This window comes from Scyliorhinus torazame, chromosome 8 (genome assembly GCF_047496885.1).
Source record: "Scyliorhinus torazame isolate Kashiwa2021f chromosome 8, sScyTor2.1, whole genome shotgun sequence".
Lineage (NCBI taxonomy): Eukaryota > Metazoa > Chordata > Chondrichthyes > Carcharhiniformes > Scyliorhinidae > Scyliorhinus > Scyliorhinus torazame.
In genome coordinates, this window is record NC_092714.1 from 136,806,734 (window position 1) to 136,832,132 (window position 25,399).

Genomic DNA, 25,399 nt, shown 5'->3' on the forward strand with positions numbered 1-25,399 from the left:
ATGTCCAACACCATGTGTATAATTAATTGATGTATTGAGATTAGTTTATATGCATACATAATTTGAACTTCAGCAAAGAAGCAGTCTGTGCTGAATAAATCAGTTCTGTTTTTAGCTCGACTGTTTAGCTCTGAATTATTTTTATTTTAGGTGAAGTACTGAAGCTTAAAGTCCTGCTGAACTAAAAGGCTGTCGACAAATCTTGGTTGCTGAAAATTTCTTGCTGAAAAGACATATTTTGTTTCTTTGCGTGCCTTACCCACAGTCTACCAAAGAGGTAAGAAACTGACGTGTTTTTGGTGCGTTAAATTTATTAACGTTGCTACTTTTTGGGTGGAATTGCAAAGGCAGTGTTCCCACTTTTTCAAAAGCCACATTTCTGCTGAGGTTTGTTGTATGGAAGGGCTCACTTTCTAATTTTTCTATGTATTAGTGATGATGCATTGGGAGTCTCTCTTGCACTTCTTTTCTCTATTCTATGTCCTTTATATCCCTCTTCCCCTACACAAATGCAAAGGACAATTATTTGCCAAAGAAGATGAGCAATAAACCTGAATGCAGGTCTCTGCCAGTACACTATGTAAACAACTGTGAAGATGTGCCCAAGAACGGTAGAAGGTTTAGTTGAGTTCGACTTGTTCCCTGTTTAGTGAAGAACATTTTTTTCTTTCTAGGCTGAGTTAGGAAACAAGCTGTGGAAAATTATTGCAAGTTCAAATATTGCCATGCAGTTGCTTACCGTGTCTGAATGTATACTACTTGACCTGCAAAGTTTATCTTTTAAAAAAAAAAGTTATTTAAGTTTTTAATATTTTAACATAGTAAATACACAACATAACGCAAAATCAACACAAACACCCTCCCCTTAACAGTGACGGTAAACAGCTCTTTAAAATGTAAGACGAACAAACCATATCTCTTGGGAACCCTTCAATTGACCATTTCCAAATGCAGAAATTCCAACAGATCCCCCAGCCATACCGAGGCACAGGGTGGAGAAGCTGACCACCTTCTGGCAGGACCAGGAGAGCACGATAGCATAGTGGTTAGCACTGTGGCTTCACAGCGCCAGGGTCCCAGGCTTGGGTCACTGTCTGTGTGGAGTCTGCACATTCTCCTCGTGTCTGTGTGGGTTTCCCACAAGTCCCAAAAGACGTGCATGTTAGGTAATTTGGACATCCTGAATTATCCCTCTGTATACCCGAACAGGCACTGGAATTTGACGACTAGGGGGTTTTCACAGTAACTTCATTGTAAGCCTACTTGTGACAAAGTTTATTATAAAATTATTACTTTGTACGTGATTGTCCGGGCCTCTTCCACACTGCTCGCAAGTGTCCTCCGCCCCCTTAAACAACTAGCTCACCCTCAACTTGCGTCAGGTACGCTCTACACACCATCTTTAGCTGTATCAACAGCAACCTTGCACATGAGGTCGAGGCATTCACCCTCCACAGCACCTCATACCACAATCCCTCTTCCAACGCTACCCCCAGCTCCTCCTCCCTCTTGGCCTTAACCTGACGAATATGATATAAAATAGTTACTTTAGAAATATTAGTTAATGTAATGTAGAGGTAGGCCAGTCTAATTCTGGTGAGTTCACAGACAAAGGATTTCAGACCGCATGGAAAAGCAGGAAGAGGTGTGTCCACCAAAGCAGGAGAAAAGGATGCTGGGTAATAGGGGCCAGAGGAAGGGATTGGAAGTGAGCCAATCAGAATAGATCAACAGGTCAGGAGGGATATAGGATGACCTATGGGCATCGTGTATGTGAAACTTGATGCCATTTGAATGTATCAGTACAGATTCCTTTGTTCCACATCCTCACTTGATTCCAGAAGTCCATGGAGCAGAATGTACTTCGCGCTCCTGAGAATTGAGGAACGCTTGCAAGCTAAATAAAATAACTAATGCTGTACCTGCAAATCCATCTCGACTTTTATTGAGGCCAGACTGACGGGTAAAGAAACTTGGGATTCGACAAACCCCTCTAAAATCCTCCTGTAGATCACAGAGATGACCCCACCCCGCATCCAGTCCTATCACTGACAACACCCCCTCCAACAGTGAGGAGAAGTCCTTCATTTCCATCACCCCTAGTTCCTCCAAACCCGAAACCTAGCATCAAACCTCACTGGCTCAAATACATGATTCTCTTGAACTGGCATCAGCTTCGACCTACCCCTAACTTAAAATGCTGGAGAAATTGCCTCCATATCTTCAACGTGGATACCGCCACCGGATTCCCCAAATGTTTTCCTGGGGCAAACTGAAGCAGAACTGTTGCCGGCGCCCGCAACCCCAACCTCTTAGAGCCTGCCTCCATCTTTACCCACAAAGCCTCTGACTCTGTGCTCTAACCCACACTTTCTCCACGTTCGCCACCTAATAATAGTACAACAGGTTTGGCAGGGCCAGGCCCCCGAGCTGCTACCCCTCTAGAGCACCGTTCTCCTAGTCCTCGTGACTGTACCTGCCCACAAATGGCGGGATCAACCGTTTCATACCCCCATAAAAAAACAGCAAACACTGAAATAGAAATAAAGGCCATGGCAAAATATTTATCTTGATCGCCTGCACCCAACCTGCCAATGATAGAGGAAGGCTGTCCCATCTTGAGAAATCCACCTTGACCCCACCCACCACACTCTTGAAATTCAACTGAGGAAGCCGGGCCCAGTCCTGAGCCACCTGCACTCCCACGTACCTAAAATGGGTAGTTGCCTCCCGAAATGGCAACCCAACCAAATCAGCTCCTGCCCCCAGAGAAGACACCACAAAACACTCTTTTCTAGATTCAAGTTATTACCTGAAATGGCCCCATATCTCCTAAGCAGCCCTATTATATCCCCCACCGAAGAACCTGGGCTGGAGATATAATAGTAATCTTTATTAGTGTCACAAGTAGGCTTGAATTAATACTGCAATGAAGGTACTGTGAAAATCCCCTAGCTGCCACACTACAGCGCCTCTTCAGGTACACCGATGGAGAATTCGGAATGTCCAATTCACCTAACATCACGTCTTTCGGGACTTGTGGGAGGAAACCGGAACACCCAGAGAAAACTCACACAGACACTGGGAGAATGTGCAAACTCCGCACAGACAGTGACCCAAGCCGGGACTCGAACCCGGGTCCCTGGCGCTGTGAAACATCAGTGCTAACCACTGTGCTAATGAGCCGCCTCCGCAACAGCAGATTATCAGCATACAGGGACCCCTATGCTCCACCCCACCCTCATTATCTCCTTCCATTTATACAACCATTGCTATGCCCTCTATCGCCAGCGTAAACAGCAGGGGGGACATGGGGCACCCTGTCTTGTTCCCCTGTGTGATGGAAAATACCCCAAACTCAACTCATTCGTATGCACACTTGCCTTTGGTTCCCTATACAGCAATATAACCCACGCCACAAATTTAAGCATAATCTCAAACCTCTCCAACGCTACAAACAAATAGCTCCACTCTACACGATCAAACGCCCTCTCCGCATCCAAAGCGTCCAACATCTCTGACTCCCTCTCTTCTGCTGGAGAAAGCACCACATTTAACAGAGTGCACGGTCGACCACAACTACCTGCCTTGATGAACCCCGTATGATCCTCCCCAATCACCTTCAGGAAGCATTCCTCCAACCTCAACAACAACACCTTAGCCAAAATTTTGGCATCCACATTTAGCAGAGATATCAGCCTATCTGACCCACACTCTACTGGGTCCTTCTCCTTTTTTTAGCAGGAATGCAATGGATGCCTGCCCCATTGTCTCTGGCGGTGTTCCCTTAACCATTGTATCTTCAAACATCTCCGCTAACAGAAGCTCCAACCTAGTCATAAATATTTCATAAAACTCCACCGGGAACCCATCCAGCCCCTGTGCCTTACCCGTCTGCATCTTCCCTATCACCGCCTGAACCTCTTCCATCTCCACTGGCTCTTCCAGCCTTGATCTCTCCTACTCACTCCAACTGCCCCAAAAGATCTCTCCTGTCCGACTCATCCTCTGGGGCCTCCGACCAATACAGCTTTTTATAAAACTCCTCAAATGCCTTATTCAACTGCACCGGCGCCACCCACCAACTCCTCTGCCCCAACCAGGACCTGAACAATCTCTCTCGCAGCCGCCTGCCGGTGGAGCTGGCCCACCAGCAAGTGACTGGCCTTCTCCCCATACTCTTATACAGCCCCCTTCGCCCGCCTCAACTTCCGAACCGCCTTTCCTGTGGACAGAAGGTCAAACTTTGCCTATAATTCCTTTCTCCTCACCAGAAGATCTGGGATAGGATCCTCCGCATACACTAACTCTCACCCACCCGCCCCTCCTATCAGTCGTACCTGCCACTCCTGGCCCCGCCCTACCCTGGGTCACCCCTACTCCTGGCCAAATCCCCCCCCCTCCCCCCAGTTTCCAGAAATCCCCCAGCCACCTCCTCTTGAAACCACTTCTCCCTGTATTGCCCCCATCCCCCCCACCACTCTCACCTCCCAGGAGCAACAAAACCTGCTCATTCAGGTTCCAACAGCTGCAGCTCCCCCCCCCCCTTTACCAAAAAGAAAACCAGCACAAAGACCCCTCACGCCCAAACCTTCCAAACACTCCCAATACAATAGTCCCCCAACACAGAAGAAACAAATCTAAACAAATTACCCCGATCCAGTCCCAACGTGAAAGAAAAAAAAATAGATAAAAACCGCAAAGTCCAAATTCCATTCAGTCCCAGTCCTTTAGCCTTTACGAATGCCTCCACTATTGCGAAATAGTAGTCTCTGGTGTTGTGTGTGTGTGACCATCAGCTTCACTGGTGGACCACCCAAAACGGCCCACTACAAAATACAATGCCGCCTTTGCCTGACTAAAGGCCGCCCGCCTCCTTGCCTGCTCCGCCATGAGACCTTGGCATGTACAAATAATACCACTGCCTTCCCACCTCGTTTCTCGGTTTAACTTTGCCCATCTCAACACTTTTTCCTTCACCTGGTAGCTCTGGAAGCAGGCAATCACAGCTCTTGGTGGTTCATTTGCCTTCAGCTGGAGCGACTGGTGAGCCTTGCCCATCTCATAAAGGGAGGGGCCCTCCTCCGCCCCCAACAATTTGGCGAACATCTCCGAAAAATACTCTGTCGGCTCCCGGCCCTCCAGCCCCTTGGGCAAACCCTCAAGATCCTCAAATTCTGCCTTTGTGATCTGTTCTCCAGGTCCTCCACTTTGGCTCTCAGCCCTTTGTTACTCTCCTGCACCTTCTGCAGCTCCTCGCCCATTGAGGTGAACTGGTCGCTATGCCGTGACAATGCTTCCTCCACCCCCTTCAACACCTCCTTGCTCCTGCACCGCCGTCAACGTCTTTCCCAAGGCCTCCTTTATCAGGAGGTCTTTTGATGCCTATCGAAATGCTTGACAAACTGCCGCTCGAATTCAATCGGCATCACTTCAGCCACCCCCACCGGCGAACATGCTCCTGCCAGCCTTCCTCCCACAGCACTGCCCACTGAACCCGAGCTTGCCAACGGACTGTCACACCCTTTCTTCCAGTATCCTCTCGTATTTTGACATCCTTTGGTTAAATTCTCCCCAAAATCCATGTGAAAAGGGCCAAAAAGCGAATGCTGTAGGAAAAGCCACCCAATGTGTGACCTCCACCTACATGGTGTCATTGGAAGTCGCCTGAAGAGTTTATCTTAACATGCTTTCTAAAATAATTTTCTTATTGAGGGTCAGAATCATAATCCAAATCTCCGGCTTTATGACGAAGGTTCTATTAAACACAAGAACAAACGCACTTGCAACTTTTGTACAAATCAAACCACAGTTTATAACCTTCAATCTTAAAGCAGCTAATATTCTGAAGATTGGTCTTGTGGCGCAGTTGGCTGTGTCCTTTTCTCTGAACCACCAGCTCTGGGTTGAATTCTTAGTCCATGACTTGAAGGCCAAAGAAGGTGTGCTCATTACGTGGCCAAACAGGTTGAGTGTCAACTTGTAAATCCTTCCACAAATCCCAGTGGCAGAAGGTAAGAGCGGGAGAGACTCCTGGTCACCCATCTCAGAAGGCAACACCAAACCGCTGTACTACCTTGCCAAACATAACCACACACCTGCACAGAAGTTCATTGTCGCCAAAACACCCTTCAGGGCTTTATCCAGAGAGAGGGAGAGATTCTGAAGTTGTCTGTTGATTTGTACCGGTGATGATTTTATTTATGAATCAATAACTGAACCTGGACGGCAGCACGGTGGCACAGTGGGTTAGCCCTGCAGCCTCACGGCGCCGAGGTCCCAGGTTCGATCCAGGCCCTGGGTCACTGTCTGTGTGGAGTTGCACATTCTCCCTGTGTTTGCGTGGGTTTCACCCCCACAACCGAAAAAGATGTGCAGGCTAGGTGGATTGGCCACGCTAAATTGCCCCTTAATTGGAAAAAATGAATTGGGTGCTCTAAATTTATTTAAAATAATAACTGAACCTGTTGCATTTATCTAAATTACTAAATAAATGCAAATAGATTCAAATGCCCTCTTTTGAGAGGGCTAAAGGGACGCTTAGTCCCAGTACACTATTTTGACCATTTCACTGCTGTCTAGGTAGAGCACTGGGGGGGTCTTTTATAGCTAAACAATCACTGAGTGATATTTGAAGATGTGAAATCCTAACTAATTAAATCAAATATAATTGAGATCAAAGAGCAGGTGATGTGTTGCAGCTGCAACATGTAGGGCCAGGTGGACACTAGTGTGATTCATAGCAATGAATGTTTGCAGCTCTAGCAACTTCAGTTTAGAGCTGGAGTGCTGAGGTGTGAGTTTAGGATGTGGTAATGCATCAGAAAGGGCGAAACTTAGCTGGACACGTTGTTCCAAGAGACAGTCCCCTCCAATTCGGCTCATGGTCAGGGACAAGAAGTGAGGCAGCTATGTGGATCCAGAAGGTAGCACTGGGGGAGCCTCAGCCTGTGCACTTGTCCAACAGGTGCAAGATTCTTGCAGCATGTATGGGCAAGAGCAGGGATTGCAGGTAGAATGAGCAAACTGACCACAGCACAAATGTAAGGGAGGGGGTTGCATTCCAGGTTGGGCAAGCATAAAGGAATGCAGTAGTAATTGAGGACAGTAAGTTCAAGAGAAATATACCGTTCTCTGCAGCTGAGAGTGAGTTCCAAAGGCTGTGTTGCCTGCTCAGTGCCAGGTTAAAGATATTTCCTTGTGGCTGGAGAGAAACTTGGAATAGGAGGGAAAAATTTCAGTTGCGCGGTCCATGTGGATACCAAGAACATGGGTAGGACTAAGAAAGAGGTTCTGCTAAGGGAGTATGTTCAGCTATGGGCTAAATTAGAAAGCAGAACCACAAAAGTGAAGGCTTTGGGATTACTAGCTGAGCCGCAGCATGCCTCGAAGATTGGTGAAAATTGGTATCCCAGTTACGTAATGTAGAGCAATGGTGGTTATGGTCCAGAGATTGAGAATTCAAATTGTGAAGTTAAATTTCTTAAGTGGTAATTTGGAGTCAGCATCAGAGAAAATGACCTTCGGACCTGCTGGATTGCTGCATGATTTTTCACTTGATTTACACTCAAACCCAGACCGAAATATGATGCTCGCAAAAACTATCTTTTTTTTCAAATTTAGAGTACCCAATAAATTTTTTCCAATTAAGGGGCAATTTAGTGTGGCCAATCCACCTACCCTGCACATCTTTGGGTTGTGGGGCGAAACCCTCTTAAACACAGGGAGAATGTGCAAACTCCACACGGACAGTGACCCAGAGCCGGGATTGAACCTGGCGCCGTGAGACAGCAGTGCTAACCACTGCACCACCATGCTGCCCTTAGCAAAGACTATCTTAACTCTACATTAAAGAGTACCTAATTGGATGAAATACTGCAGTATATTTGATACTTGTGATATTTAGCCAGACACACATTTCAAAAGCACCTGACCTGGACCCCCTGTCTCCATGTTAACCAGGCCACAAAGGCTCATCAATGGGCAGCATTAGCAAGAGGCCACATTTCCCTTTTTATTATGCCATTTTGCATAAAGAGACAGCATATCCATCTTATAAAACCTCACATTCTTGTACATTTTTTAAATGCAAGTGGCTCCTTGATGCAATTTCTACTGTTTTAATGGACAGCACGGTAGCACAAGTGGCTAGCACTGTGGCTTCACAGCGCCAGGGTCCCAGGTTCGATTCCCCACTGGGTCACTGCGGAGTCTGCACGTTCTCCCCGTGTCTGCGTGGGTTTCCTCCGGTTTCCTCCCACAGTCCAAAGACGTGCAGGTTAGGTGGATTGGCCATGCTAAATTGCCCTTACTGTCCAAAAAGGTTAGGAGGGGTATTGGATTATGGGGATAGGGTGGAAGTGAGGGCTTAAGTGGGTCGGTGCAGACTCGATGGGCCGAATGGCCTCCTTCTGCACTGTATGTTCTATGTTCTAATGGTTTTCATTTATTTCATAATTGGAGACGGTTTGCTGTAGTTTAGGAGTAGATTTGCCCATTGGTGAAATTGTTTTAAGATTTCCTACATTGGATGTTGGACAAAAGAACTACAAGGTTCGTGAATGACATTTGTACTTTGTTTAAAAAAGAATCTCCTATTTTTAGATGCATCAAGTTTATAAAGTGTGTTTGAGATTTTTGTTCCAGGCATATTAGTCAATTTCTTGTGCTTGTGTTAAGCTGTGGAATGAAGCATGCTTCCAAGTTTGGAGCCTGTTAATATCAAAATATTTTTGTCAAACCAAGTACAAAGATCCAGCACATAGCACCTCTGCTCTCCCCCATCAGTATGTTTTAACTCCTGGTTCAGAACACTCCGCCTTCCCAAAGGCAGTATACTTATAGATTTACCCATTTTACATTCCAGTAACTGGAGGTATTATAATTGCAAGGTTTTATAAGATGGTTATGCTGTCTCTTTTTTAAATTCAGGGTAAAATGGTGTAATGAAAAGGGAAATGTGACCTCTTGCTAGTGCTGCCCATTGATGTGCTGCCCATTGATGAGCCTATGTGGTCTGGTTACCATGGGGATGGGGGTCCAGGTGAGCTGCTATTGAAATGTATGTGTCAGATTTAACATCTGAAAACAAAGTACCGAGCAGCCGGTTTTGCCAAGGACAGACCTGCAGACTCCCAGGCAGTCTGATTCAAAAATAAACCATGGGCAGAAAGAGAGAGGGGCTCCCAGACAGAGAGAGGACAGCAACTGCTGTAGTCAGCAGAGAGAAAAAGGCTGTTTCTTTGTTAGCTACCACACAAAATGCCGAAGGGATGACATTTTCTAGTCAAAGAGACACAATTCTTGGAAATTTGAGATCACTGGGAAGATCATCCTGGCGAGGCCAGGGTAAGGAATCACTGAATGGGCCATGATATTGGAAGCTTGTTTCATATTTATCAGAACACTAAGGAAAAGGACCTTTGGTCACAGGACTTTGTTCTGGGCCAGTGAAGCAGGGAGAAGTGAGCCCATTAGAAGCTGGGAGTAACTTGGGTTACTTGCTGTAATCCAGAGTGTTCTGTAACAAGTAAAAGTGGTGTGGAGTTAGGGCAGCATGTGGCGCAGTGGTTTGCACTGGGGCTAGACGCTGAGGACCCAGATTCGAATCCCGGCCCTGGGACACTGTCCGTGTGGAATTTGCACATTCTCCCTGTGCCTGCGTGGGTTTCACCCCCACAACCCAAAGATGTACAGGTTAGGTGGATTGACCAAGCTAAGTTGCCCTTAATTGGAAAAAAGATAATTGGGTACTCTAAAACTCCACACCACATTTTTTTAATATAAATTTAAAGTGTGTTAAAACACTATTAAGGGCTTTTCTGTAGTTTTTGTGTATTTGTTAACAACTAAGTAATGCTTAGTCAATGTTGATTTTAGTTTGTTTATTGCAGTAAAAGTCTTAATGTGAAATCTTAGCATATGTTAAGTTGGTTACCGGGAATTCAAATCTCAGAATCGGTCTCTCTGAGGATTGTAACAAGATAATCAACCATAGATGAACAAAACGCGATGGTCAGCATATTCCAGTGATGAAAACATTTTTGTATTTTAGTATATGCTTCTTGATTTTTTTTCCTACTTCAAAATTGTCGCCCTTCGTTTGATATACACTGCTCTTTAAATGAGGGGGAAGATAGTTGGTCTCAATAGTATTCTGTAGCGAGTTACGAAGTGATGAGTGAGAATTGGTTGACTCATATCCTCTGACTTGAAAAATTCTCTTTTTTTTTAATAAATATTTTATTGAAAATTTTTGGTCAACCAACACAGTACATTGTGCATCCTTTACACAACATTATAACAATACAGATAATAATGACCTTTTTTATTTAAACAAAAAAAAACAACAACAAATAAATAAATATTAAATAACAAAAATAAAAACTAGCCCTAATTGGCAACTGCCTTGTCTCAGGCCACCCCCCCCCCCCCCCCCCCCCAAGTCCTGGGCTGCTACTGCTGCCTTCTTTTTTCCCCCATCTATCTTTCCGCAAGATATTCGACGAACGGTTGCCACCGCCTGGTGAACCCTTGAGCCGACCCCCTTAGGACGAACTTAATCCGCTCTAACTTTATGAACCCCGCCATGTCATTTATCCAGGTCTCCACCCCCGGGGGCTTGGCTTCTTTCCACATTAGCAATATCCTGCGCCGGGCTACTAGGGACGCAAAGGCCAAAACATCGGCCTCTCTCGCCTCCTGCACTCCCGGCTCTTGTGCAACCCCAAATATAGCCAACCCCCAGCTTGGTTCGACCCGGACTCCTACTACTTTCGAAAGCACCTTTGTCACCCCCATCCAAAACCCCTGTAGTGCCGGGCATGACCAAAACATATGGGTATGATTCGCTGGGCTTCTCGAGCACCTCGCACACCTATCCTCCACCCCAAAAAATTTACTGAGCCGTGTTCCAGTCATATGTGCCCTGTGTAATACCTTAAACTGAATCAGGCTTAGCCTGGCGCACGAGGACGACGAGTTTACCCTGTTTAGGGCATCTGCCCACAGCCCCTCCTCGATCTCCTCCCCTAGCTCTTCTTCCCATTTCCCTTTTAGTTCGTCCACCATAGTCTCCCCTTCGTCCCTCATTTCCCTATATATATCCGACACCTTACCATCCCCCACCCATTTCTTTGAGATGACTCTGTCCTGCACCTCTTGTGTCGGGAGCTGCGGGAATTCCCTCACCTGTTGCCTCGCAAAAGCCCTCAATTGCATGTACCTGAATGCATTCCCTTGGGGCAACCCATATTTCTCGGTCAGCGCTCCCAGACTCGCGAACTTCCCGTCCACAAATAGATCTTTCAGTTGCGTTATTCCTGCTCTTTGCCCCATTCCATATCCCCCATCCATTCCCCCCGGGGCAAACCTATGGTTGTTTCTTATCGGGGACCCCCCCAATGCTCCGGTCTTTCCCCTATGTCGTCTCCACTGTCCCCAAATCTTCAGTGTAGCTACCACCACCGGACTCGTGGTATAGTTCCTCGGTGAGAACGGCAATGGGGCTGTCACCATAGCCTGCAGGCTGGTCCCCCTACAGGACGCCCTCTCTAATCTCTTCCACGCCGCTCCTTCCTCCTCTCCCATCCACTTACTCACCATTGAAATATTAGCGGCCCAATAATACTCACTTAGGCTCGGTAGTGCCAGCCCCCCCTATCCCTACTACGCTGTAAGAATCCCTTCCTCACTCTCGGAGTCTTCCCGGCCCAAACAAAACCCATGATGCTCTTTTCTATCCTTTTAAAAAAAGCCTTCGTGATCACCACCGGGAGGCACTGAAACACAAAGAGGAATCTCGGGAGGACCACCATCTTAACCGCCTGCACCGTCCCTGCCATTGACAGTGCTACCATATCCCATCTCTTGAAATCTTCCTCCATCTGTTCCACCAACCGCGTTAAATTTAGCTTGTGCAAAGTGCCCCAATTCTTAGCTATCTGGATCCCCAGGTAACGAAAGTCTCTTGTTACCTTCCTCAACGGTAGGTCTTCTATTTCTCTACTCTGCTCCCCTGGATGCACCACAAACAGCTCACTCTTCCCCATGTTCAATTTATACCCTGAAAAATCCCCAAACTCCCCAAGTATCCGCATTATTTCTGGCATCCCCTCCGCCGGATCCGCCACATATAGTAGCAGATCATCCGCATATAAAGATACCCGGTGTTCTTCTCCTCCCCTAAGTATTCCCCTCCATCTCTTGGAACCTCTCAGCGCTATCGCCAGGGGCTCAATCGCCAGTGCAAACAGTAATGGGGACAGAGGACATCCCTGCCTTGTCCCTCTATGGAGCCGAAAATATGCCGATCCCCGTCCATTCGTGACCACACTCGCCACTGGGGCCCTATACAACAGCTGCACCCATCTAACATACCCCTCTCCAAAACCAAATCTCCTCAACACCTCCCACAGATAATCCCATTCCACTCTATCAAATGCTTTCTCGGCATCCATCGCCACTACTATCTCCGTTTCACCCTCTGGTGGGGCCATCATCATTACTCCTAACAGCCTCCGTATATTCGTGTTCAGCTGTCTCCCCTTCACAAACCCAGTTTGGTCCTCATGAACCACCCCCGGGACACATTCCTCTATTCTCATTGCCATTACCTTGGCCAGGACCTTGGCATCCACATTTAGGAGGGAAATTGGTCTGTAGGACCCGCATTGTAGCGGATCCTTTTCCTTCTTTAAGAGAAGCGATATCGTTGCTTCAGACATAGTCGGGGGCAGTTGTCCCCTTTCCTTTGCCTCGTTAAAGGTCCTCGTCAGTAGCGGGGCGAGCAAGTCCAAATATTTTCTGTAAAATTCAACTGGGAATCCGTCCGGTCCCGGGGCCTTTCCCGTCTGCATGTTCCTAATTCCTTTCACCACTTCTACCGTGATCTGTGCTCCCAGTCCCACCCTTTCCTGCTCTTCCACCTTGGGAATTTCCATCCGGGGGTTGAGCTTCATACAATTTTTTATAAAATGTCTTGAACACTTCATTCACTCTCTCCGCTCCCCGCTCCGTCTCTCCTTCCTCGTCCCTCACTCCCCCTATTTCCCTCGCTGCTCCCCTTTTCCTCAATTGGTGTGCCAGCAATCTACTCGCCTTCTCTCCATATTCATACTGTACACCCTGCGCCTTCCTCCATTGTGCCTCTGCAGTGCCTGTAGTCAGCAAGTCAAATTCCACATGCAGCCTTTGCCTTTCCCTGTACAGTCCCTCCTCCGGTGCTTCCGCATATTGTCTGTCCACCCTCAAAAGTTCTTGCAGCAACCGCTCCCGTTCCTTACTCTCCTGCTTCCCTTTATGTGTCCTTATTGATATCAGCTCCCCCCTAACCACCGCCTTCAACGCCTCCCAGACCACTCCCACCTGAACCTCCCCATTGTCATTGAGTTCCAAGTACTTTTCAATACATCCCCTCACCCTTAGGCACACCCCCTCATCCGCCATTAGTCCCATGTCCATTCTCCAGGGTGGGCGCCCTCCTGTTTCCTCCCCTATCTCCAAGTCTACCCAGTGTGGGGCATGATCCGAAATGGCTATAGCCGTATATTCCGTTCCCCTCACCCTCGGGATCAATGCCCTACCCAACACAAAAAAGTCTATGCGCGAATAGACTTTATGGACATAGGAGAAAAACGAGAACTCCTTACTCCTAGGTCTACTGAATCTCCACGGGTCCACCCCTCCCATCTGCTCCATAAAATCCTTAAGCACCTTGGCTGCTGCCTCCTACCAGTCCTGGACTTCGACCTATCCAGCCTTGGTTCCAACACCGTGTTAAAGTCTCCCCCCATTATCAGCTTTCCCGTCTCGAGGTCCGGGATGCGTCCTAGCATTCGCCTCATAAAGTTGGCATCGTCCCAGTTCGGGGCATACACGTTTACCAAAACCACCATCTCTCCCTGTAATTTGCCACTCACCATCACGTATCTGCCCCCGTTATCCGCCACTATAGTCTTTGCCTCGAACATTACCCGCTTCCCCACTAATATAGCCACCCCCCTGTTTTTCGCATCCAGCCCCGAATGGAACACCTGCCCCACCCATCCTTTGCGCAGCCTAACCTGGTCTGTCAGTTTCAGGTGCGTTTCCTGTAACATAATCACATCTGCTTTAAGTTTCTTAAGGTGTGCGAGTACTCGTGCCCTCTTTATCGGCCCGTTAAGCCCTCTCACGTTGCACGTGATCAGCCGAGTTGGGGGGCTTCCCACCCCCCCCCCCTTGCCGGTTAGCCATCATCTTTTTCCAGCTTCTCACCCAGTTCCCACGCAGCTGTATCTCCCCCAGGCGGTGCCCCCCCGCCCATCCTCTCCCGTACCCACTCCCCCCTTTCCCCAGCAGCAGCAACCCAGTAATTCCCCCCTCCCACCCCCCCCGCTAGACCCCCCGCTAGCGTAATTACTCCCCCCATGTTGCTCCCAGAAGTCAGCAAACTCTGGCTGACCTCGGCTTCCCCCCGTGACCACGGCTCGCACCGTGCGACGCCCCCTCCTTCCTGCTTCTCTATTCCCGCCATAATTATCATAGCGCGGGAACCAAGCCCGCGCCTCTCCCTCGGCCCCGCCTCCCATGGCCAACGCCCCATCTCCTCTCCCTCCCCACCTCCCCCCATCACCACCTGTGGGAGAAAGAAAAGTTACCATACCACAGGATTAGAACATAAAACCCCTCTTCGCCCCCCCCCCCCATTCGCCCCACCACTTTGTCCAAACGTTCTTTTTCATAATCCACTCATTCCAATTTTTCTTCTACAATAAAAGTCCACGCTTCATCCGCCGTCTCAAAGTAGTGGTGCCTCCCTTGATATGTGACCCACAGTCTTGCCGGTTGCAGCATTCCAAATTTTATCTTCCTTTTGTGAAGTACCGCCTTGGCCCGATTAAAACTCGCCCTCCTTCGCACTCCAATCTTGATAAACGCGGATCACCGCGTTCTCCCATTTACTGCACCGAGTTTTCTTCGCCCATCAAAGGACCATTTCTCTATCCTTAAAACGGAGGAATCTCACCACTATGGCTCTGGGAGTTTCTCCTGCTCTCGATCCTCGCACCATAACTCGGTATGCTCCCTCCGCCTCCAACGGACCCGTCGGGGCCTCCGCTCCCATTAACGAGTGCAGCATCGTGCTCACATATGCCCCGACGTCCGCCCCCTCCACACCTTCAGGAAGGCCAAGAATCCTCAAGTTGTTCCTCCTTGCGTTGTTTTCCAGTGCCTCCAACCTCTCCACACATCGTTTCTGGTGTGCCTCCTGTATCTCCGACTTCACCACCAGGCCCTGTATATCGTTCTCATTCTCAGCTGCTTTCGCCTTCACGACCCGAAGCTCCTGCTCCTGGGTCGTTTGTTCCTCTTTCAGCCCTTCGATCGCCTGTAATATCGGGGCCAACAACTCTTTCTTCATTTCCTTTTTAATCTCCTCCACGCAGCATTTCAAGAACTCTTGTTGTTCAGGGCCCCATATGAAACTGCCACCTTCCGACGCCATCTTGGTTTCTGCTTGCCTTCCTTGCCGTTGTTCCAAAGGATCCGCTGCAATCCGGCCACTTTCCTCTCCTTTTTCCATCCGTGTCCAGGGGGAACACCCTTCTGGTTTACCGCACGGTGGTTTTAGCCGTTAAAATTGCCGTTGGGGCTCCTATCAAGAGCCCAAAAGTCCGTTCCACCGGGAGCTGCCGAAACGTGCGACTCAGCTGGTCATCGCCGCACCCGGAAGTCCGACTTGAAAAATTCTCTTTGTTTGCAAATGATTTGCACAACCTCTGTTCTGCATCTCAATGGTCAAAGGTCAAGGCTTGGCTGTGAGAGGGTGGCACGGTGTCGCAGTGATTAGCACTGCTGCCTCAATGTGGCGAGAACCCGGGTTCGATCCTGGCCCCAGGTTATTGTCCGTGTGGAGTTTGCACATTCTCCCCGTGTCTGCATGGGGTCTCACCCCCACAATCCAAACATGTGCAGGATAGATGGATAGGCCATGCTAAATTGCCCCTTAATTGGAAAAAATGAATTGGGTACTCTAAATTTTTTTTAAAAATATTTGGCTGTGAGGAAAATTGCAAACACAAACCTATTAAATTTCGAAATGACTATTACTTTGCCTACAGTGCTGATCCTTGCATGGTTGCAGAGAAATATTGTTTTGCATAAACCTGTCCAACTTTTGCTGCACTTCTGTCACCCCACTTTCTTCTCTGGCCTCCCTTTGTTGAAAGCTATTTTATTTTACAGCAGCAACAAATTGCATTTATATAGTACTTTGAACATAAAACATCCCAGGGCACTGCACAAGGATGTTGTCAAATAAAAGCCGATGCTGAGCAAAATGAGATATTAGGGCAGATGAAGTGGTAGGTTTTATGGAAAACCTTTAAGAAGGAAAACATATCTGGATATTTGGAGAGGAAATTCCAAAGTAAAGGACCTTGGAAGCTAACGGCATGCTGGTCAATGGTGGGGCAACTAAAATCTGGGATGTTTAAGAAGTCTGAATTGGAAGTGGGCGGATATCTCAAATGGTTGTGGAACTGGAGGAGATTGCCAAATTGGAAGAATTGAGGACATGAAAGGACTTGAAATCCCACATGTGAATTTTAAAATCTAGGGATTGCATAACCAGGAACCCATGTATCTCAGGCAGAATAGGGTTGACGGGTGAATTGGGCTTGGTGCAAATTAGGGCATGTGTAGAAGAGTTTTGGGTGGCATCAAGTGAACAGAAGGTAAGGTTGAATACAAGTGTGTTGGAATAGTGAAGTCTAGAGGTAACAAAGGCACAGATAAGGGTTCAGCAGCAGATTAACTGAGGCCAGGGGTAGAGTTGGGCCATGTTGCAAAGGTAGAAATAGATGGCCCTAGTGTTGGGTGTGGGTTATGGTCACAAGCTCATCCAGGGATAAATTATGACACCAAAGTTGCAAACATACATGGAAACGTACATAGAAAATAGATGCAAGAAGAGGCCATTCAGCCCTTCGAGCGTGCTCCGCGATTCATTATTATCATGGCTGATCAGCCTGATCTCTCTTTCACGCCCCCCCCCCCCCCCAAATCCCTTTAGCCCCAAGTGCTATATCTAATTCCTTCTTCAAATCACATAATGTTTTGGTCGCAACTACTTTCTGTGGGAGTGAATTCCACTGATTCAGCAGGGTGAAGACATTTCTCCTCATCTGAGTCCTAAAAGGTTTACCCCTTATCCTCAAACAATGACCCCTAGTTCTGGACTTCCCTGCCATCGGGAACATTTGTCCTGAATCTGCCCTGTCTAATACTGTTAGAATTTTTTAAGTGCCCCTTCTCACTCCTCTGAACTCCAATGAATATAATCCTTTTTTGAAAATTAAAAAAAAATTAATTTTAGGGTACCCAATTATTTTTTTCCCCAATTAAGGGGCAATTTAGCATGGTACAGAGGCGAGGGTATTTGGTCTCTCCAACGCAAAGTTTAGTGCTTGTACTGGTTTTTTTTTTTGTACAACTGTGTTGTGAACTGTTTTAATAATCAGAGTATCCTACTCCCCCTCCCCGTACATTGGAACTGAGGGGAGGATACCCTGTTTCTCCAAAGCAAAATTAGTGTTTGTACCGTTTAGCATTGTATACATTTTTTACTAATTTATATATGGCCAATCCACCTACTCTGCACATCTTTGGGTTGTGGGGGTAAGACCCACACAGGCACGGGAGAATGTGCAAACCCCACATGGACAGTGACCCGGGGCCGGGATCAAACCTGGGTCCTCAGTACCGTGGGCAGCAACGCTAACCCCTACGCCACCATGCCGCTCCCAATGAATAGAATCCTAACCAACCTAGTCTCTCTTCATGTGACATCCCCGCCATCCCAGGAATCAGCCTGGTAAACCTTTTCTGCACTCCCTAGCAACAACATCCTTCCTCAGAAAAGAATACCAAAATGGCAAACAATACTTCAGGTGTGGCCTCACCATCGCCCTATGCAATTGCAGTAGAACATCCCTTTTCCTTTACTTCTTTACTGCCTGCTGTACCTGCACGCTTAATTTCAGCGACTGATGCATGAAGACACCAAGCTGAGTATCCACCTCTGCCTCAATTTACGCCCTTTCAAATAATAATCTGCCTTCCTATTTTTGCTACCGAAACGGATAACCTCACATTTATCCACATTATACTGCATCTGCCATGCATATGTCCACTCACTCAACCTGTCCAAATCGTGCTGAAGCATCTTTGCATCCTCCTCATAGCTCACCCTCCCACCCAACTTTGTAACATGTGCAGATTTGGGGATGGTGCATTTAGTTCCCTCGTCCAAGTCATTAATAAATAATGTTGCGTTTCTAGCACAAATAATCTGGTTCAGCCTCTGACATTTGCTCGGGAGAGGGATGGAGCTGATAAATAGGGAACAGAATTAGTGACAGGAACTGAAGACCGTGGCTTCGATCTTCATCGCATTTAGTTGGAAGAAATTTCTCATCCAGTGCTGGAGATGTCCAACAATTTAAAGACTGTGGAGAGGGGTCAAGAGAGGTGGTGATGAAATAGAACCAGGTGTCTTCATTGTACATGATTTGGGATGTTATTGCTGAGGGGTCAATGATGGCACACATCAGTGGTAACAGGAGTTGGAAGAGCAGCCATTGCAGGTGATTCTCTGGCTTTGATTCGATAAATAAGAATGAAGCCAATAAAAGCTTGTTCCTCACAGTTGGAAGACAGAGAAACAATGTTGGGGGAGTATGGCATCGTCAACTGTGTCAAAGGCTGCTAATGGGTTGAGATAGCTGAGGAAGGATCATTTGTTGCAGTCACAAAACATGCCATTTGTGACCATTAAGTGCTGTTTCAATATGGCCAGCGCGAAACTTGATTAGAGGAATTGAAACATGAAATTACAGGAGTGATGGGTATATATTTGGGAGATTGCAGCATACTCGAGGATTGAGGAAAGGGAGGTCGGAGGTGGCGAAGTAGTTTACAAGGACCGAGGGAACACGGGTGTTTTTGTTTTTGAGGAGCAGGGTTGGAGAACCGTATCGGAGGAGGGAAAGAACTATTTCTAATATCAGCTAACATGGGACCAGGCAGGGAAATGGGAAGGTCAAAGGCTTGGGCTGAATAAGATTGAGAACAAGCAGAATGGGATTAGAGAGAGCAAGGGGGAAGTTTTTCCATCCAGCTAGATGGGCAGAAGTTTTTAAAACTCCTTTGAAAGACAGCGTATCTTCTGACAGTATAGTACTCCCTCAGAACAGCACTGGAGTGACAACTTGATTTTTGTGCTCAAGTCCTGGGGTGGAACTTGAATCCATAGCCTTCTGAGTCCGAGGTGAGAGAGTTATCAACTGAGCAATGGTGCACGTGGCAGAAAGCAGCTTGTATTCTGGTAACTTGATACTACCAATAGATTATATAATAGTTAAAAAGTGCAAGACAGAAGAAGATCGCTCAACTTGTCACTCCTGTGCTGCCTCTTGAAAAGCAGCTGTGCTTGATGCCACATCCCTGCTTTTCATCAGTAAGCCTGTTAGGTTCCTCATCCTCCCATACCTGCTCCCTTTCTTCCCCTTCTTGACCCCAGCTGAACCTTCCTGTTGCATGCCCATAGTTCTAAATCTGAACGGACAACTGTGCTTATGTTTTGTGCGCTTATCTTGCATTGAGACTTTGTTGTCCGAAGAAAAAAAAAATCAATTTGCATGGTAGTGTTGTGAGTGCCCACCACCACCCCATTACACTACACCACATTACATTTAGGAATGCCTGGACCAGATAGTCTCCCAAATCCATCCCTTGAAGTACCTTCCAATACATCATTAATGAAAACATTTAATGGAATGAGTTGCCGTGACCGTCTTTGTGTCACTCTGGAAAGTTGGGTTAGATGATTAACTCTGCCCCTATCCTTCTACAGATCCTTGAGCTGGAGAAAAGCCTGGTTAAAGTCTTAGATTTTAGATAAACACTTGCGTAGCTTCCTTCACCTAGAGTCGTAGCCTTGGGAAGAATGATTTTAAAAGTATTGCAAGTTCACAGAGCCTTAGACATTCTGCAACCTGGAATAAAGCTGCACTGTACCCTACACCTTGCTCATGAAAACAAAATCACAGCTGTTATTTTCTGATTGTTACACTGGTCTCCAAACTATTGGTTATACATGTTGCAACAGGCTGAAGATATATCTTAAAGATCACTGATAATTCATTCCAGAATTGTTTTGGGGCTTAATAGCCACTTTGTAGATAGCTATGCTCTGGAATATTGAAGGTATGCAGGCTTCAAGTAGAACTCTCTTCTGCCTCAAAAGGGCAACTGTAATTCAAGTTGGTAATTCTCCCTCTCTTCCCCCACCCCTCTTCACAAAGTAAGCTCAACTTTTGTATTGGCAAATATCTGGTTCTTTCCACGTACTTTTATAACTTCCATGGTGAGGGGGGGATGGATGAAATGCTTGTCAGGACCAGGATGGATTTAATCACCCAAGTCACTAATTGGTTTGGCGACACTATTGTGGCAGTAAATATTTCACACAACTTAGCTCGGTGTCGAAGAGGGGCAAATGCCAGATGTGCCGAATAATTTTGACGCTTGTGCTAAGAGCATGTGACCTCGATCTCAATGTGCATTTTATGGTAACTGCTGATTATAACATTTTTGTTTAAAAATTACATTAAAATTTGGCTCTGATTTATTTTTTTCTTTTAAATTTGTTTATTTACAGGTAAATCAGGGTGAAATAAATCTTAACAAAAATGCCACTGTTCAAGTCACACAAAAGTCCAGCAGATATTGTCAAAAATCTCAAAGAGAACATGGCGATGCTGGAAAAGCAGGACATTTCAGACAGAAAGGCTGAAAAGGTATCTAATAGTGCTTGAAAAGGTGTTGTCATGTGGGAGTAATCATGTTCAACGCATGAGTGAAAGAAGCAGTTTAATGTAGTTGAAAGCTGACAAAATAAATTTTCCAGTATCTTTGTCATGTCATAATCAAAGTGCCAATGTTCTACAATTGAATAATTAATGATGCTTTTAAAATATTTTGTTTGGCTTTTATGGGAGGAAAGAACTTTCATTGTACACTGCCTTTCATCTGATGGGTTGCTTCAGATATGTAAGCAAACGAGGAAGCCATTCTGTGCACAGCAAGGTGATAAATGACCAGTTATTCTGTTTTGGTGGTGTTCACTTCGGTGTAACTGGCATACCAGGAGAACTCCCCTCTTCAAATAGTGCAACAGGAACTTTTATGTTCAGCTGAACAAGCAATCTCAGTTTAAATACCTACTTCAGAGGTTGAATCTCTGACAACACAACAGTGCTGCACAGATTAGGTACTCAACTCTTGAAATAAGGCTGGAAAACATTACCTCCTGAATTGCAGATGAGAGTTCTATCACTGATGGTAGAACTCATGTTTGTTGAAATGCAAATACTTGGATGTTCTTCAAGCCTCAAGAAGGAAATGCAAGTGTTTTAAAACTCAGCTGTATGAATACTTAGTAACAGCTATTTTAATGAGGTATTAATACATTTATTTAGGGCAGCACAGTGGCACAATGGTTAGCATTGCTGCCTCATTGCACCAAGGTCTCGGGTTCGATCCCGGCTCTGGGCCACTGTCCGTGTGAAGTTTGCACATTCTTCCCGTGTTTGTGTGGGTTTCGCCCCCACAACCCAAAGATGTGCAGGGGAGGTAGATTGGCCATTCTAAATTGCCCCTTAATTGGAAAAAATGAATTGGGCACTCAAAATTTATTTTAAAAATAATTAATACATTTATTTAAGTGGGCTAATACCTCAAGTTAAAATAGTGAACAAAATAGTTCCCTAACCATATGTTGATAATTTGTATGCTAATACCTTGTACAGGGCAGTCTGGATGTGAGCTGGACTTTGAAAACATCGAAGTGTGATGGAAAGATTGAAGTGCATTACTATAACATATTAGTTTGGTGTCAGCTACGTATTAGCACTGACATCGATGTGGTCACATCATTTAAAAAAAAAAAAAGATTTAATCTTCATAGGCATGTGTTTAGGGATTGCCGGTTTGCAAAATGCTTTCCTCTTAGAAATTAATTTCTCCATAAACTGATATGGAACAGAGCATGTCATTGAATGTAGCACTCTACGCTTCAGAAGAGAAACAACCAGTCCATTTAATGCAGAAGTGGTCCCATACAAAATACAAGCTCTCAGAGCGAGATATAATGCTCTTTGTGGGTATTGTTGCTAACTTTCTCCTTGGTTTAATTGCTCTGTTTTATTACCTTTGCTCTCGAGTCGCCAGGTATCTTTATGATACCGCCACGAGGTTCAAGTCCGAGTAATGATCAATAACCCAATACACCAATTAGTAAGATTCAAAGCACATTTATTATACACAGTAATCGCTACTCATGCACAAATTCTACGTCTAAGCTACTTCTACAACTAACAGGCCTATACTTAACTTCGGACTGGCCTACCAGGTCAGGGGAACAAATGGCCTTTCGTTCAGGTTCTGAGTCTGCGGGATTCGAAGTTGGTACGGATTGGTAGCTAGGAGCGCCTATCTCGTAGCGAGCGTTGAATTAAGACTTACTTTGTTCGGGGGTCACTGCACCGGTCACTTAGGTTTTGTGCACATTTTTAATTGATCTTAAGAGTATATGGGAATGTCATTTAATGATTTTGCCTGTGCACAAGTTTGTAAGCTTTCGGTAATCTATAATTACAAGACTGATTTAAATAAGCCGACTTGAAGAGAGTGCTGTGAAGCGGGTAAGGTGTGCCTGAGGAAATTAGAGACACACTGAAATGCTGTAACAGTTGTTATTTGTAAAGGATACTAGAAAGTTTTGTCTGTCTTGCTATTCCCCCAAAGTTGTATGTGTGATTGAGATTGTGTTGCCAAAAAATGTCTAAAGTTGATGAATATGACAAAGTGGCACAAAGATTACACATCATATTGCCGTTAACCAAGGAACCAAATATTTATTTATTTTTATTGAGATATTAGACACTAACAATTCCATTTTTATTATTTCTTGTTGCTTTGTGTCTAGATAAATGCTTAAAGACTTGATCAATTTTTTATTACATGAAATTTGGGTGCTTTATTTTATTTAACTGATATTTCAGATTGACTTCTGAGATTCTGTCCATTTTCTGTGAAAGCAGTGTTTATGGTCCTTGCATTTGCTACTTTGAAATTGGACTATCAGCAGACAAAGAATGCAGGGATGTGAATTCAATCTTGCAACTGATCATGTATTGAGTTCCAAATCTCAACAGGACTGTCTGGAGGAGGGACTTGTTGAAGAGGAGAATGCAGGAAAGATTGACTGAACTTGTACAGCTTCCCAGCAGTGAGTTCAAGAGCAATATTAAAAAGACTTTTAGCATAGACCCCTCAATCTGCTATTTTGTGTATAGATCAGTTATTTTCAAAATGTTGAGGGATGTGCAAGAGGGAGTAATATAAAATTTAGATTTCTAATCTGTTCTCATTTTGAGGCTAAGTGGCACCTCCTAAATTTCCAGGCTTTTGGACTGGTATATTGCTGTCTCTTTTTAATTGAAAGTCTCCTGGCTATTGGTTAGCTTTCCTTCGTTTAGTTGCCTTTGCTGCTGGCATTTTTCTGCTGATATCTATGGTATGTTTTAAGGTGGGGCGACAGTTTTTCGCGACCATTTAATTGCTGTTAAAATGAACGTACTGTCAAGAGCATAAGTGAACAAAAAGAAGGAATGGGTGTAGTTGGCTGAATAGTTCCTGTCCAGAACTGCCTATGTGAATAAATTAAATTGGCAGAAGAGCGAGGTAATGGCTTTTTGTTGATGACTAATATAATTCCACAGGAGAGAAAGAAAAGATGTTTTGTGGTCAGTATGCAAAAAGGTCAACAGAAAAATTAATTGGAATGTGAAATTTCTCGTACTCTGAAGGTAGCCCTCGAGTTCTGAAATGAATAAAATCCTGCGGATGCTGGAAATCAGAATTAAAAACTGCAAATAATCAGATGTGGAGAGAAAAAGGGAGTTGATGTTTCAGGTTGATAACCTTTCTGTCTTCAGAGATGCAAGGCTATATTCAAGGTGGGAGGGGAGCGCAGGGCGGGGAAGAACAGTTTAACACCGCAATGGTATTAAATTGTTTAATTGCTGTGGTATGTTTCCAACAGATGTGCCAATGTAAACTGAAATCAAAAGATTTGTTTGTGAATGCAGCAGCCCCCAAAAAAATAGGTTGCAGAAAAGCTTGCTTGTGAATTCAATTTGAAGTGTAACACGGCTTAAAAACTGCTTTTCAAGAAAATAAATTCTTGGCTCCAAAGTTAACTTGTAAAAGGCAGGTATTTTTATTGGGTGCCTGTATAATCACAATAATTTGGCACCAAATGTGTCCTATATTGAGTAGAAACCAGCTTGTATTAAATCAATGAAAGAATAAGATTCACAGGTGGCCCCAAATTGTGGCATCACTTGACAAATTCAAAGATATGCATTGCTGCATCATGCTGATCTTTGCTGATTATTGCAATTGTCTCGATACTAGATGGGCTCCACCTGTTTACCATCACCTTTTAAAGGGCAGTTTTAGTCACGTGCAATAAATGCTGGCCTTGTGACACTCAATCCACGAATGACTAATAAAAACAGTTGGAATTCTTTTTTTCTCTCATTCTCCCCCCCCCCCCCGATTTTCTCTCCCCCCCCCCCCGATTTTCTCTCCCCCCCCCCCCCCGATTTTCTCTCCCCCCCCCCCCCGATTTTCTCTCCCCCCCCCCCCGATTTTCTCTCCCCCCCCCGATTTTCTCTCCCCCCCCCCCCGATTTTCTCTCCCCCCCCCCCCGATTTTCTCTCCCCCCCCCCGATTTTCTCTCCCCCCCCCCGATTTTCTCTCCCCCCCCCCGATTTTCTCTCCACCCCCCCCGATTTTCTCTCCCCCCCCCCCCCGATTTTCTCTCCCCCCCCCCCCGATTTTCTCCCCCCCCCCCCGATTTTCTCCCCCCCCCGATTTTCTCTCCCCCCCCCCCCGATTTTCTCCCCCCCCCCGATTTTCTCCCCCCCCCCGATTTTCTCTCCCCCCCCCCCCCCGATTTTCTCTCCCCCCCCCCCCCCCGATTTTCTCTCCCCCCCCTCGATTTTCTCTCTTCCCCCCCCCCGATTTTCTCTCTTCCCCCCCCCCCGATTTTCTCTCTCCCCCCCCGATTTTCTCTCTCTCCCCCCCGATTTTCTCTCTCTCCCCCCCCCCGATTTTCTCTCTCTCTCCCCCCCCCGATTTTCTCTCCCCCCCCCGATTTTCTCTCCCCCCCCCCCGATTTTCTCTCCCCCCCCCCCCCGATTTTCTCTCCCCCCCCCCCCCGATTTTCTCTCCCCCCCCCCCCGATTTTCTCTCCCCCCCCCCGATTTTCTCTTCCCCCCCGATT

The 25,399-nt window shown here is 46.1% G+C and overlaps 1 protein-coding gene across 1 annotated transcript in view; it reads left to right on the plus strand.

The window, feature by feature from the left end:
- The window catches only part of cab39l (calcium binding protein 39-like), a 258,002-nt gene that overhangs the window by 7,775 nt on the left and 224,828 nt on the right, over positions 1-25,399 (plus strand). Inside the window, exons 2-3 of the mRNA XM_072514243.1 lie at positions 151-277; positions 20,705-20,843. Of these exons, the coding sequence (XP_072370344.1) occupies positions 20,736-20,843 (108 nt within the window). The 5' untranslated portion in view covers positions 151-277; positions 20,705-20,735. The remainder of the gene's footprint in view (positions 1-150; positions 278-20,704; positions 20,844-25,399) is intronic.